Source organism: Pelobates fuscus, chromosome 3, assembly GCF_036172605.1.
Source record: "Pelobates fuscus isolate aPelFus1 chromosome 3, aPelFus1.pri, whole genome shotgun sequence".
NCBI lineage: Eukaryota > Metazoa > Chordata > Amphibia > Anura > Pelobatidae > Pelobates > Pelobates fuscus.
In genome coordinates this window covers 321,882,493-321,895,242 of record NC_086319.1, presented here as the reverse complement: position 1 = coordinate 321,895,242, position 12,750 = coordinate 321,882,493, and the positions used below count along the sequence as shown (strand labels likewise).

At 37.5% G+C, this 12,750-nt stretch overlaps 1 protein-coding gene across 1 annotated transcript in view; it reads left to right on the top strand.

Annotated features, from left to right (window-relative positions):
- The first annotated feature begins 4,247 nt into the window (after positions 1-4,247).
- LOC134603210 (peptidyl-prolyl cis-trans isomerase FKBP8-like) overlaps positions 4,248-12,750 on the top strand; it is a 49,555-nt gene continuing 41,052 nt past the window's right edge. The window contains exon 1 of the mRNA XM_063448965.1: positions 4,248-4,848. Coding sequence (XP_063305035.1) covers positions 4,500-4,848 — 349 coding nt within the window. The 5' untranslated portion in view covers positions 4,248-4,499. The remainder of the gene's footprint in view (positions 4,849-12,750) is intronic.

The following is a 12,750-nucleotide window of genomic DNA, read 5'->3' as shown; positions in this document are numbered from 1 at the left end:
ACCTCAGTATAGAAGTCAAACCATTCTGAAATGGTTCTAAATGGTTTCACTACTTACATGGAAGGTATGCCAGAGTACTCCTAGCACCAATACCTCTAAAAAGATATGTAGTGGTTTTGGTGTTTGAATGTTCCTTGAACACAGAGCAGGGCTGGGCAAAAGGTAGATCCCCACATGTTGAAGAACTAGAACTGCCATGATGCTTTGCCAGCCTTTAGAATGTCAAAGCATCATGAAAGTTGCAGCCCTACAACATCCGGTGATCTAACAGTTGCTCAGCCCTAATCTAGAGAGCTAGGGTTTCAATCCATGCCAGCTGGGCAGCTTGCGTATGCAGAGTGAGGGTTTCAATCCATGCCAGCTGGGCAGCTTGCGTATGCAGAGTGAGGGTTTCAAGCACTGCCAGCTGGGCAGCTTGCGTATGCAGAGTGAGGGTTTCAAGCACTGCCAGCTGTGCAGCTTGTGTGTGCAGAGCAAAGGTTTCAATCAGGGGTGTGGAACATGGATACAACCCACTAGCCTCAAGCAACTGGCCTATAGTCTTGGGAACTGAGCTCTAACACCTGTCTTTACAGGATCTACAGCTGGACCGGTACATGCATTTGGAAAATGCTATCTGGGAAGACCGACACCCGAGAGTCATCAGGAAAACCAGGGAATATTATTTTTAATTTCATTCCTCCTCTTAGTGCCGCATGACATGTAGTTAATTTGTGTAGTAGAAGAGGGGTTTGCAATGGCCTGCACAGATATGAATCCTGTCATATCCCACCACTGTCCCTCTAAAAGGCTGTGCAGCACGATCGTCTTTCATTAAATGGCTAGAGATGAAAACCTAATAAATGGAAAGGTGGCGTTTCAGTCATCTTTGTGAACAGTTTATATTGACTCTTATTTGCACGAAACGTCACTAACAAGGTATCGGTTAGTATGAGGTATTAACAGAGGACATCAGTCTCAATCTTGCTCAGTAATTATTTTGCATTGATTAGGTTTATTTTATTCTAAAGTGTGAACTGTCAGGATTTCACAGTGAATGTCCACAATGAACATACTGGTCAGTCGGTTCTATAATCAGTTTGGCTATTTTACCCTAAAAAATTTAATTAACTTAAAACTTACTTTCGATTCCCAACAATACGCTCTATAGACTGTAAGCTCTGTTGAGCAGGGCACTCTTCGACCTATCATTCCTGTAAGTTTTTGTAATTGTCTCATTTATTGTTAAATCTCCCCCTTTGATAATATTGTAAAGCGCTACGGAATGTGCTGCCGCTATATAAATACCAATAATAATATTAATAATATAGTGAATGATCATTTGTGCCTACAGGAGACCAGGAATTGAGTATGAGATTTCAGCCAATCACAGAATCTTGCTTACAGCAGGTTTAGTGGGAGGAGAGTTGGTTTATTTACAGTAATAGAGTACATTCAGAGATTCACATTTAAATACATTTTTTTTAAAGCAGGCTTTGCAGTGTCTCTGTTTAATTAGCGCATAATTAGCCATTTGTTGTTATTGTACTCTTCCTTCACGTTTTTAATCCTTCCGCTGTTATTACCTGACCAGTTCTATTTTTGGAATAGCCTAGAAAAGATTTTAAGGTCAATCCTAATCTTATTTCTGTCGTACAGGACATGTTTAGTAAATAATCCACTGGTGGGGGTTTAATTCCTGTATTGGCTGTGTACCTGCATGTAAACCTGTAACAAATTTGTAATAGGCTAAACTGCAACAATGCTTCTACAGCGTTCGTATTTATACTACAAAGGTTTTTTGTGTTTTTTTTCCTAAAAGTGAGCAAAATCCTTATTTTAAAACTAGCCATACCATTTGTGCTAAGAAACAGTGACTTTAAGGGAGTATACCATGAATTTCCATCTTTAAGACAAAATAACTAAAGTAATTTTTCAGCCTGACTATTTTGGTATAAATTTTAAATTCTCTTTAAATTTCCTCATAATTCAAACTTTAGTGGATTACAATGAACAAATAAAATATGGGTACTAATGTACATGGCGTCTCTGATAATCTAGCTTGTAATAATAAAATATATATGTAGTCTGAGAATCTGCCCTATTAGCAGGGTCATATACCATTCTCTACTCATTTAGACAGCATAGTACTCACACCTGGATAATTGTGGTCTCTTACAGAGCCTGTAAATTCAACAAATAGCAACATCAACAGACATATTTAGTCCTTATTATTGTGGACATTAACAAAAGGTAAAATAACCAGCTAGCTAGAATACTGCCATTTTTAGACATGCACCGTGAATTACAGGAAAATGCAATCAGTTAGCCCTTTGTGACTACTAACATTAATAAATGTGAGTGAAACCATAAAAGTTTGATCAACTGTTGGGAATGTGTTGTCCATCTTATGGCTATAAAAACAGGCCCCTATGTAACTTAAAGGAAAACTACAGTGTTAGGAAAACAAAGTTGATTTCCTGGCATATAGTGACCTACAATGTCCCGCTCTCTCGCACCCCCCAGCCCCCTCCATGGCCCTGGAAAAGTTAAAAACCCTTCTGCCACTTACCTGATTCCAGCGCCGATGGTCCTCGGTGCTGGGTCAAGTTCTGCTTCCTCTCCTCCTCTGCTGATGTCAGCCGGCGGAGGAGACCTAATGTGCATGCGCAGCGAGTATCACTTTTGCATTAGGACTACTCCATAGGAAAGCATTGCTCAATACTTTCCTATGGTGTTTTAGATGACGCTGAGTGTCCTCATGCAGAACGTGAAGATGTTCAGCATCAGTTAGGTGACCAAAAGAAGTCTTCGGACGTCCCTCTAGTGGTTGTCTGGGTGATTAGTGTCCCTTTAAAGTGACATTATAGTCATCAAAACAACTTTAGCTTCATGAAGTTGTTTTCAACACTTTTATGGATGTTCTTGTTTTATCAGATGCTTTATTAATGCAATGATATGTATAAAACTAGGGGCAAATTACTACATATATTACTGCTAAACTGTATTACACGTGAAATTCAGTTTAAAGTAAAATCCTGTCGGTCTTTTTTTTTTTTTTTTAGTTTAATCACTAATTATTGACTTATAGTCTATTGATAAATCTATATTTCAAAATGTAGGTAAAACCAACTGATATATATATTCAGCTATAGTACAAATAAAATAAATGTAAAAAGTGGTTTATGTGTCCAAATGAACTTGATTTGAATTAATTATATCTTGAATTTAATTTAAAAGTTTCTCGGACGTTTTTTATGTTTGTCGTGTGTCTGTTCGTGTGCTGCGGTGTTGTGAGGCGGTATCAGTGTGCCTTCCCGGTGTCATATACCCTACCAGGCCGGTTGTACTCTGCGCCTTAACATTATAGAAAGTGTGAGCGACTGTTGTTCCTAGAGTAATCGTTTGTCAGTGGTGTTCGGTAGAGGGTGTCTTCTGTTGGCAGAGACTTGTATGTGTGTGGGGGGGTGCCGCTATTGAATTTAATTTAAGTGTATATTAAGAAGAGTAAGTTTGTTTGGACACATAAACCATTTTTATAAAATATTTTTATTTTGTATTGTTTCACACAATTCACTTTATTAAATGTATACTTGAAGGATGTACACACACGTGGTTAATTTTATTTTGCCTGTTTTCACAAGCCATCATGTTTTTATTATGCGGAAGCAGATAAGAAGTAGTATTTAAATAGTGACTAGAATAGAAACGTGAAGTTTTGTTTTGTATTGATATTTTAGATTATATCATATGATAGTTATGATAAGGAAAGAAATGTTGTATTTTCATATACAATAAAATCTTCTTTGGACTCCCCATTGAGTGCTCAGAACTTGGTCTTTGTTACAATTCAGCTATAAGTCACAGCATGAATTTTGCAGTTCACCTCTATTCACTCTACTTATTGAATAAACCCCAATTGCGTCATTTAAGGAAATTACTGCGCATACATTAAATTAAAGTAGCAGTTATAAAATAAACCCAAGACATTGTCAATAGGAATGTGAAATATCTTTAAACAAATTTTATTTGGCCACAGTTCACATAAATAAAGCATTCAAAAGGATGGAATGTTTGAAATGTTTGTGTTGTATTCCTTTAAATTTGTTAATGGGAAAAAAAAAATGCTTGAACCCGTGGGAACAATTGAGCTAATTCGCAGCACAGCTGGGATATGAGCATTGTATGTGCCCTCAGTGAAGAGTCTTAAGGTCTTTACAGTCATGAAAATAGAGACAGAATAAGAGAGAGGCTTATGATAATCATTCGGTTCATAGCAGTAATTGAATTACAGACATTTGGGGCACGAACGTTCAGCTCTAATGGTTCTGCTTTGCAACATTTTAATTTCTGCCTGAATTTACTTATTTTATTAAATCGGCACCTGTCAGATGACAAACAAACGCCATGGAGCAGTCTAAAGATTTGACATGCTAGAAAGGTAGGCGCAGATTGAGAAACTCAAATCTTTTTTTTCCTCTGCTGAGCTGTACGTATAAGTTGGATTTGCCAAGGAGATAATGACAGGACTTCAACAAGGTGTTCCACAGCCCAAAAATATCCCCGAAATTAATGAGAGTGGGATACTATGGGGGAGTCCATCAGAGCCTTGGAATTCTGAGATACCCACTGTGCATGTGCAAGGGACAGACCCACTGTCTGAGGAATACAGTGAAAATCAGAGACTGCTACAACGTTCTTCCAGTTTCGGAAAAACTGTCAAATTTCTCTTGCCTCCCATTGTCATTGAGGATAATGTGCTTGAAGACGAAGAGTTACAATTTTTCCAGGAAGTCAAAGAGGTTATGGGGCCTAAAGGTTCTGGGTTTAATGATCTGTTTAGCTTAGATAAGTGGATAGACATCACAGGTATGTAAAATATTTTAAATGTATAGTTTAAGGATTATTGCTTAAATAGTATATTTTAAGTGGTCAAACACATGTATGTACAGCGTAATCCTGGCAAATTTTTTAAAAATGAACAGTTTATCTGATAATTATACTTTTTGCAACTTTGTCCCACAAAAATAATCTCTCTTCATAACCTTGACAGTCAATTATTTTATTATTATTTAAGGAAATTATTCAAGACATAACAAGGCTGGAATAACATTTCTGGTAAAGATCAATCCATACTAAAATTGAATGAGTACAATTCTGGGGGGAAAAAAAATTATAAATCGTTTTTTGTTTGTAAAGTATTTCTCGAAAGTGTTGCACAAGTACACCATGAAGAGATTTTTAGCTAGAAATCACCAGCTTCAGGTTCTTGAGCAGTCATGTGACCTTTCTCTCCTCAAAGAGAAGAGACTGATGCACCACAGTTCTTTAACTGGCATTTCAATTTGCAATCTGCATGCAGGAAGATGAATATGATTTATAATTAATGCTGGCATTTCAGTGTCCCTTTGCTCCCTATCTTTGGGGGGTGGGCAAGAGGTGTCTGGCCAAAACAAATATGCTAATGGTGGCTGATGAACCCAGGCTGAGACCGACCGTTATGTGGTTTATAACTGTACCCAGCATTTAAGGATGCTCTCAGTAATAATCACAAACTAAAATGCTGCTTATATTATAAATCCCCTCTGCTCACATGCCAGTGGCTGAGCTGCGTAGGGACAGGTAAAGAATCAGGAAAGTGAGAATGTGGGAGTGGCTAAGGGGGTAAGTGTCTAGTGCTAAAAGCTCAAAAACATATCTATGCTATGTGCGAATACTAAACACATTTGAACATGCAAACAAATACTGCATGCTATTCAGCTCAAAAGCGATCGGATGCATTCAAGTGTTGTTTTCTCTTGTGCGCTTTCAAATCCTTTCTGTAAGTGAAATGTTCATATCATTATATAGCACTACATTTAAAGCAATAGATGGACCAATTGTGCATTATTTAAAAAAAAAAATGCCTCCTCTGGTATAAGATTGATATAACTATCTTATTTTTCCTCTGCTGAGCTGTACATATAAGGTAATTTACTGATAAGTGGGGAAATATTTTTTAAAGCATTTCTGTCACTTTTTTTTCCCTCTAAGACATGACCTGGTCGTAGAACGAATTGGTCGGTAAGTGAGGAATTAAGGGATTCCCAGCTCTGGTGCGCTTGTCTATGTTTGGGGAAATTTCACCGAACATAGACGAATGCACTAGAGCAGGGCAATTTTCTAATCTATGCTCAGACGAACCCAGCAGATCAAGCAATCTCTCTAATTCCCACGTCGGCTCGCACTTACCACCCCGCGAGAGAGCTGGTCGGAAGTGCGAGCCATCGCAAAACGAGGACCACCTGTATTTTAAAGTTGTACATATAAAAAAGAGGAAACTACTTTTTCTTATGTATATTTTCAGGCTGACAAAGCTTGACAAAGGGTGGAGGTTTAGTGAAGCTCCATGGCCGTTGTCAGCTTTGTGATTTGCTGTAAACACTCTGTGTTTACTCTAGCACAATCGCGAGAATCAACATAGGTCCACTGGAGGCCTTGAGGATGTGCGTTATTTGTCTCGCATGCTCAAGGAAGGTCGGAATATGTACTTCTTGGCCAAAGCCATGTTAGGAACACAAAAATAGGAACACTTTTAGAGAAGACCGGTTGGAACCGGCCAACGTTGGAAAAGGTTGCCCGGTCCCGTATCTTTTGCAAATCCTGCAGCCTTTTCAAAAGCATAGATACAGCATATTTTTATATTCCCACAAAAAAATTCCTACCAGTAAATCTAGTGGGAATTGGTAGTAAAAGCACATGATGGGATGTGTATAAATGCACCTGATATTAACATTTTTTATTGTTATCTTAAGTAACAAGTTTGATATAGATTATATGATTTGTTTGAGTTTTTTTTAATCACAGTAATTTGTAATCATAGTAATTAAAGATCCCAAACTAACAACAGTAAGCAAAGAGGAAATATAAATCCTATACATGTTAAATATAGTTATATATTTTATGGTGATTTCGTTTTTTTTGTTACTCAATATTCTCCATTTTCAAAGCAAGGAGCTAAATATCATGTTATTTATGAAACATCTCTTATGTACATCTCTATACAGTTATGCAGATTAGTTTCCGATTTTAGGTAAATAATTTGCTTAATGGTTGATGTTGAATGCAATTGGTATAATTACAAATTCTAGGTACCCTTTTAAATGAAATACTGATCTATATGTATAACATAGCAGTGTGTGCATTATTTGCCGGTGTTATTAGCCAGCTGAGGAAACAATGGGGGTTTTTAATAAACGCATGTTCATATCTGGAGCATTTTCTTCTGAGCAGGGAGTGTGCTGTGTATTATAGATCTAAATCAGAAATTTCATCTACTAAAAACAGTGTTCCTGTTCCTTTTTTTAGTATTCCCACTTGACCAGGAAATAGACACATCCATCCCATAAGATGGAGGTGGAGGACTATTCATCAATAGTGAAAAATGGACAAACTATAGACCAAAATAGCCAAGCTAAAAAAAAACAAAAAACTTGGCTATTTTTCCCAACTTCCACGTTATCTACATCCAATTTATAAGTGCAGTGATAGGCTGAGAGTGCTGAAGAGAGGTTAACCCAGAGCTCTAATCCTATTACTGATGGCCAAAGTTTGATAACATTCAGAAGTTTCCTCACTTACTAAAATTTTTGGCCTAAAAAAAATTCTAACATCCATCTCCTTGTCCTGCTACTAGGGCCCTTCATTCCCTGTGAATAACTGTGACCGTTTAGCTATTTAGAGGCTATTAATAATTAAATTTAATATTGATATTGGGGATGTAATGAAAATGATGGAACCATGTACCTGGAACATGAGTGTTTCAGATGTAAAGTCTGATTTAAATTAGCAAATGATCTGATCCAGATTGTGAAAGGTTGTATTTAATATTCATAGCTGATACTGTCACAGCTTAAGCAGCTGGTTAAACCCCTAGTAATCCATAAGAAGGGAATTTTAAATTTTTTACATAACTCCCTAATGCAGGATGGTAAGGCGAGATTATAATATAAAACCGACTTATTCTGGCTACATTATTAGAAACAGGGGAAAAAAGGAATAACATATGCAAACTTCATTAGTAAAAAAAATAGTATTATAATGTTATGTTTTGCCCTTTTTAGAGGCATCTTTTTAAGAAGGCAAGGGATTGTGGTACTAATCAAAGTCAGAAACCAATTTAATTTAGCATAAGAAATAATGTCACCTATCCATTTCAAATTTTCTACAAAGTCTTCCTGAGATTAATAGCTATCAGGCTCTGCTCTGCCATGTAGGCACACGGCACACTTAGGTTCTAACTTACATTATTACATTCCTTCATATTATTTGTTACCATAAAACAAACACTCCAAAATCATAACCGCTGCAGTGTGCCTTACTGATTATGGTCTTTGGAGTGTTCCTTTAAAGGTGTGGTTGTGATCTCCGTTTTCAGAATAAGAGAATACAAACTATTATGTTGGTATTTTTCTCATAACGCTTTACTCTTTTCGAGATTTAACAATTTTGCCTGTTTTATTTGCTTTAAGGGACACTATCGTCACCAAAACAACTTTTGCTTATTGAAGCAGTTTTGGTGCATTGATCATGCCTCTGAAGTTTCGCTGCTTAATTCGCACTCATTTAGGAGTCAAATCCCTTTTGTTTCTGTTTATGCAACCCTAGCCACACCTCTCCTGGCTGTAACCGACACAGCCTGCATGAAAACAAATAGTTTCATTTTCAATTAGATTTAACTTACATTAACCCCTTAAGGAAGGCGGGTGTCCAGGGGACTTACCTGCTCGCTGGAGATCCCCCACTGGCGATCACTATGGGGGGACTTGCCTGGCATCCTAGTCAATCACCCTGTTGCCGATTCGGCCTTCCCGGGCCATGTGATCGCGAGAACCTCACGATCACATGGACGGAATAGCCGTCCATAGCAGTGCCAGCAGGGGAACTGCCTGGAATGACAGGTAGTCCCCCTGCTGCCTGTAATAAAGTTCAATAAAGGTTAAAAACAGTGTAAAATAAAATAATATATATACTTAGATCATATATATATATCCAAGTATATATACATACACTAAGTGTATTTTAATATAATATATATAATTATACGTAGATATTTTTATATCAAAATACACGTAGAATGATAATTAAATATATTTATAATTATATATATATATAAAATAAATATATAAATACATTAAAAGTGACAAAAAAATTATTAAAAAAATAAATGAAAAATAAATAAATATATATGTGTGTGTAATTTCCTTCTTACTGTATTCTCTTTTCCAGAGAACTGCAATGTTTACATTGCAGCTCTAAGTCTGCACTCTGTGGCTGTCTAACAGACAGCCACTAGAGGGTTTCCGGAATCCTAATGGACTTTGGTCGGTTATCTGACGCTGGACGTCCTCACGGAGGTAAGATTTTCCCCATAGGAAAGCATTAAATAATGCTTTCCTATGTAGAGGTCTAAAGCGCGTGCAGCCATTGCCGCGCATGCGCATTAGGTCAGCCGGCGGGGACATCCGCTCTGGATTCAGGTAAGTGGTTGAGGGGATTTTAACCCCTTCAGCCCCGTGGGTGGGGGGCACTCCAGAAGCCTAAAGTGCCAGGAAAACTGGTTTATTTTCCTGGAGCTATAGAACTCTTTAATTCTCCTCCATTCTGAAGAAAACAGAACAATACTAGAAGGGAGATTTTGGATTTTTGAACCATGTTTCTTTTTTTTTTTTTTTTTACACGTTCCATGTTTCATCTTAAAAAAAAATTAGCCTAATTTATTGTGTTAAAGTCAGGCCTGTATCCTCCTGCTTTTTGTACTGCAGGTGTGGGAGAGGTCTTAAAATGTAAATTTCCATAACACTACCAATGTGTTTTTCTTTTATACCTGAGGGTGTAACTGCACGTGTTTAACTCTGATTATCCATCTGTATGTGTGCATATGTGATTATATGCATTTCTGCATTTGAGTGTCTGTGATTATCCATCTGTATGTGTGTATTTGTGAATATCTGCCTTTGTATGTGTCTGTATGTGTGTATCTATAATTAGGTGCTTATGTGTACATTTGTAACAATAGGCTGCATGTTTGAAAGCGTGTGTGCCTGTAAGACTGTATCTGTGAGTTGGTGCATGAATGTGACTATGCACATATAGTGTCTGTATGTGTATTTATGTGTACATGTCTGTGAATGTATGTCTGTAAATGTTACTTTGTCAATTATTTACCTCAACACAGTTTTTTTTTAATATATATAATAATCATTTCATCAAGTTTTGAAAGGAAATTGATTATTTATTAAATTAATTGTTATGTATTGAGGTTTATGCAGTCCACCTTCCAGTAGATGGCAGCATAGTGAAGTTATGCACTTGTTCTGTTGTGTTTAGTCTCTTTGGTGTTATGTCATTATGTGTGTGTACTGAAGTAAAGAGAAGTTATATTTTACTACAATGTCTGAGAGCCATTTGTGAATATATAACATGCTAATACACTAAACTGGCGACGAGGATGGGATTATAATAAATGGACACTGCAGAATATATATAAAGGAAATGAAATCAGCCTGAGTGAGGAAGTAAAACTTTTTTTTGGAATTCTTTTATCTACAAATATTTCCAGCATGGCTTCTCTGGGACACATGGAGATATTTGATCTGGCTAATCCAGCCTCATGGGACTCATATGCTGACAGGTTAGTGTTTTTCCTGGAAGCTAATAAGGTGGTGGATGCTATTCAGAAGAGAGCTGTGTTACTGAGTGTTATTGGATCCAAAACATTTGATATTGTACGCTCACTGATATCTCCTGCTAAACCACAAGACTACTCATTTGAAGAAATACTGGCACTGTTAAAACATCATTTAGCACCCACCCCATCTGAAACAGTGAGGCGTTTCCATTTCAATAGAAGAAATCAGAAACCAGGTGAAAGCATTGCAGCATACATTGCAGAACTGCGCAGGCTGTCTTTTGGTACCAGCTTAGAATCCTTGTTAAGGGACAGGCTTGTGTGTGGGGTGCAAGATGAAGCACTGCAGAGGAGACTGCTTGCAAGACAGAATTTAACTTTCATTATTGCACAAGAGGAAGCGCTCGCAAATGAGGCTGCATATGTCCATTCAAAAGAGATACAATCCTCCTCCAGCAAAGATAACTCACCTGAAGTAAATCTAGTGAAGAAGACTGATGTTAAATCAAAACACTGTTCACCACACACTGATGTCACAGCTCCATTTAAAGGAACTTGTTATAGTTGCGGTGGAAAACACAGGCGTAATACATGTCGTTTTCGAAATGCAGTTTGCCACACATGTAAACGTACAGGTCACATACAGACAGTTTGCCAAAGTCAAGCCAGTGGAATTCAGACCAAATATAAGAATGTGAATAAAATACAAACCACAGCGCACTCTTTTAATACTCCACAAACCGTTTCAGATAGTGAAATGACTGCAGGTGTTTACTCAAATGACTATGTGAATAAAGTGGAAAATTCACTATCAGGACTGAAGATTTACACTGAAATTGTGCTTCAAGATGTTCCGTGCAAAATGGAAGTAGATTCTGGGTGCGCATATTCTTTGATTTCAGAAGAGACATTTACATTGTTATGGCCTCATAATTCTCCTTCAATAGTACCTTGTGATATTCATCTCGTGGACTACAACAAACAGGCTGTGGATGTTAAAGGGGTTTGTTTTATACCAGTAAAATATGGTAAATTCAGAGGACATTTACGTTTAATAATTACTAAGGGACAAAGAGCAAGTTTGCTAGGTAGAGAGTGGTTTGAACCCTTAGGAATTTCATTAACTGGAGTTAATAATGTATCCACAGATATTCTACAGAATGTGATTGATAAATTTAGTGCAGTCTTTGAAGAAGGTCTTGGCATGTTTAAAGGCCCTCCTGTTTATTTTGTATTAGATTCAAAAGTACCCCCAATTCGTATGAAGCCTCGCAAAATTGCATTAGCTCTCAGACCAAAAATAGATGCTGAGATTACACGTCTTGTGGAACAAGGCATACTTGAACCCATAACACACCCAAAGTGGTGTACACCCATAGTTCCGGTCATGAAACCAAATGGGGATGTCAGAATCTGTGCTGACTACAAATGTACAATAAATAAAGCGTTGCAAGAGCATCCCTATCAAATTCCAGCTGTTAATCAAATTCTTACTACTTTGGCAAAAGGAAAAGTATTTGCCAAGTTGGATATGGCTCAAGCCTACCAGCAGTTACCTGTGGATGATGAGGCTGCTGATGCACAAACGATAATAACACACAAAGGAGCTTTCCGAGCAAGACGTTTGCAGTTTGGAGTTTCCATTGCTCCTGGCATATTCCAGAATTTAATGGAGGACCTCTTATCTGGACTTCCAGGTGTAGTGCCTTATTTTGATGACGTTCTTATTGGAGCAGATTCTATACAGTCATTGGCTGCACAGCTACAACTTGTTTTACAACGTTTTCTTGATGCTGGTCTAAAACTTAAAAAGGAAAAGTGTGTTTTTGGTGTAAGCAGCGTGGATTTCCTTGGTTACCGAGTTGACGCACAGGGCATTCATCCAACTGATTCTAAGGTTGAAGCTATCCATAGAGCTCCGGTTCCAACAAACAAACAAGAACTGCAAGCTTTCCTAGGGTTGCTTAATTTTTACCATTCTTTTCTGCCTGATAAAGCCACTGTTGCTGAACCTCTGCATCGTCTACTAGATAAAGATGCTCCATGGAAGTGGACTGACGTTCATACTACCGCTTTCAGCGCTGCTAAAAAACTGTTGTCTT